The sequence below is a fragment of the Arachis ipaensis genome, chromosome B08, assembly GCF_000816755.2.
Source record: "Arachis ipaensis cultivar K30076 chromosome B08, Araip1.1, whole genome shotgun sequence".
NCBI classification, from domain to species: Eukaryota; Viridiplantae; Streptophyta; class Magnoliopsida; order Fabales; family Fabaceae; genus Arachis; species Arachis ipaensis.
The window spans coordinates 96,428,766-96,429,744 of NC_029792.2; the positions used below are offsets into that span (position 1 = coordinate 96,428,766).

A 979-nucleotide genomic window follows, 5' to 3' on the forward strand; every position below is an offset into this window, starting at 1 on the left:
TAATAATAATAATAATAATAATAATAATAATAATAATAATGTTACAAGAGGGATTCCTCACCCTCTCTTCCATTTACCAACAAAAGTAGCAATAATATTGAATGGAAAATTTAGACTCTTACCTCTACCATTAGATGAGCTAAGCAAGCATAAAAACGTAACCAATATCAACCACCATGTTTTCTTCATCTTGTCTGTAATTGAAATACAAAACAATCAGCTGACAACCAAAAGAAAGAGTAAGAAAAGGTAAAACAACATAAAACCATATTTCAACAAGTAAGCATCGATGATTTCAAAAACTGTGCCTTAACAGAGTTAGGGAAAAGACGGATTTGGCACTCGGTATTTTATATACTAAGGTACATATATACAAGAGATGGCTCATTCATCAAATTTCTCCCAGAGCAAAAATTGTTTCTAGTTTAAGTCTTAGGCCACTCAAAAGAACAATTGTACAAATTAAAATAGGGTTAAGCGCAGGTTGAGTGCTTCATTCATCACTGATTTAGCAAAATAAAGCATTAGATGTAATCACTCGAAGTACCAAATCAAATTAACAGAATTTAACACTGATCTGCTCATTTATCTCTGTTTATTGAGCATTTTCATGCGCCACCCTGATTCATTCACTTCATTCATCTTCATATAAACTTAAAAAATTCTCAGCATCTGTTCCAACCAGTCCAAATAAAAATTCCCAATCACAAGGTCATTTTTCAAACATGTTCTCCTCTAGAAATCTAGAACATTCTTTCCTCAACAATGAACAATTAACTACAAAATTTAACAATTAAATACAAAATTTAACACTAAATCAAACAATTTATATACATACAAACACGGGAGGAAGGACCGGCTGCGAGGGACACGAAACAGAACAGTAGGAGCAGAGACAACCAGAGACCGGCGGCGAAGGACCAGACGGAGAGAATCAGAGAGAGCGGTGAGAGGGACAGGAAGGAGACAGAAGCAGAGA

At 34.6% G+C, this 979-nt stretch overlaps 1 protein-coding gene across 4 annotated transcripts in view; it reads right to left on the reverse strand.

Moving 5' to 3' along the window:
* The window catches only part of LOC107613545 (lipase), a 5,361-nt gene extending 4,382 nt beyond the window's left edge, over positions 1–979 (reverse strand). Inside the window, exons 1-3 of one of the 4 annotated variants that reach the window (XM_016315593.1) lie at positions 948–979; positions 839–910; positions 123–220 (exon numbers count right to left, since the gene is read on the reverse strand). In XM_016315593.1, the coding sequence (XP_016171079.1) occupies positions 123–189 (67 nt within the window). In that variant the 5' untranslated portion in view covers positions 190–220; positions 839–910; positions 948–979. Of the gene's footprint in view, positions 1–122; positions 221–838 lie in introns of all 4 variants that reach the window. The other 3 variants (XM_021109589.1, XM_021109587.1, XM_021109588.1) reach the window with 3 other exon arrangements.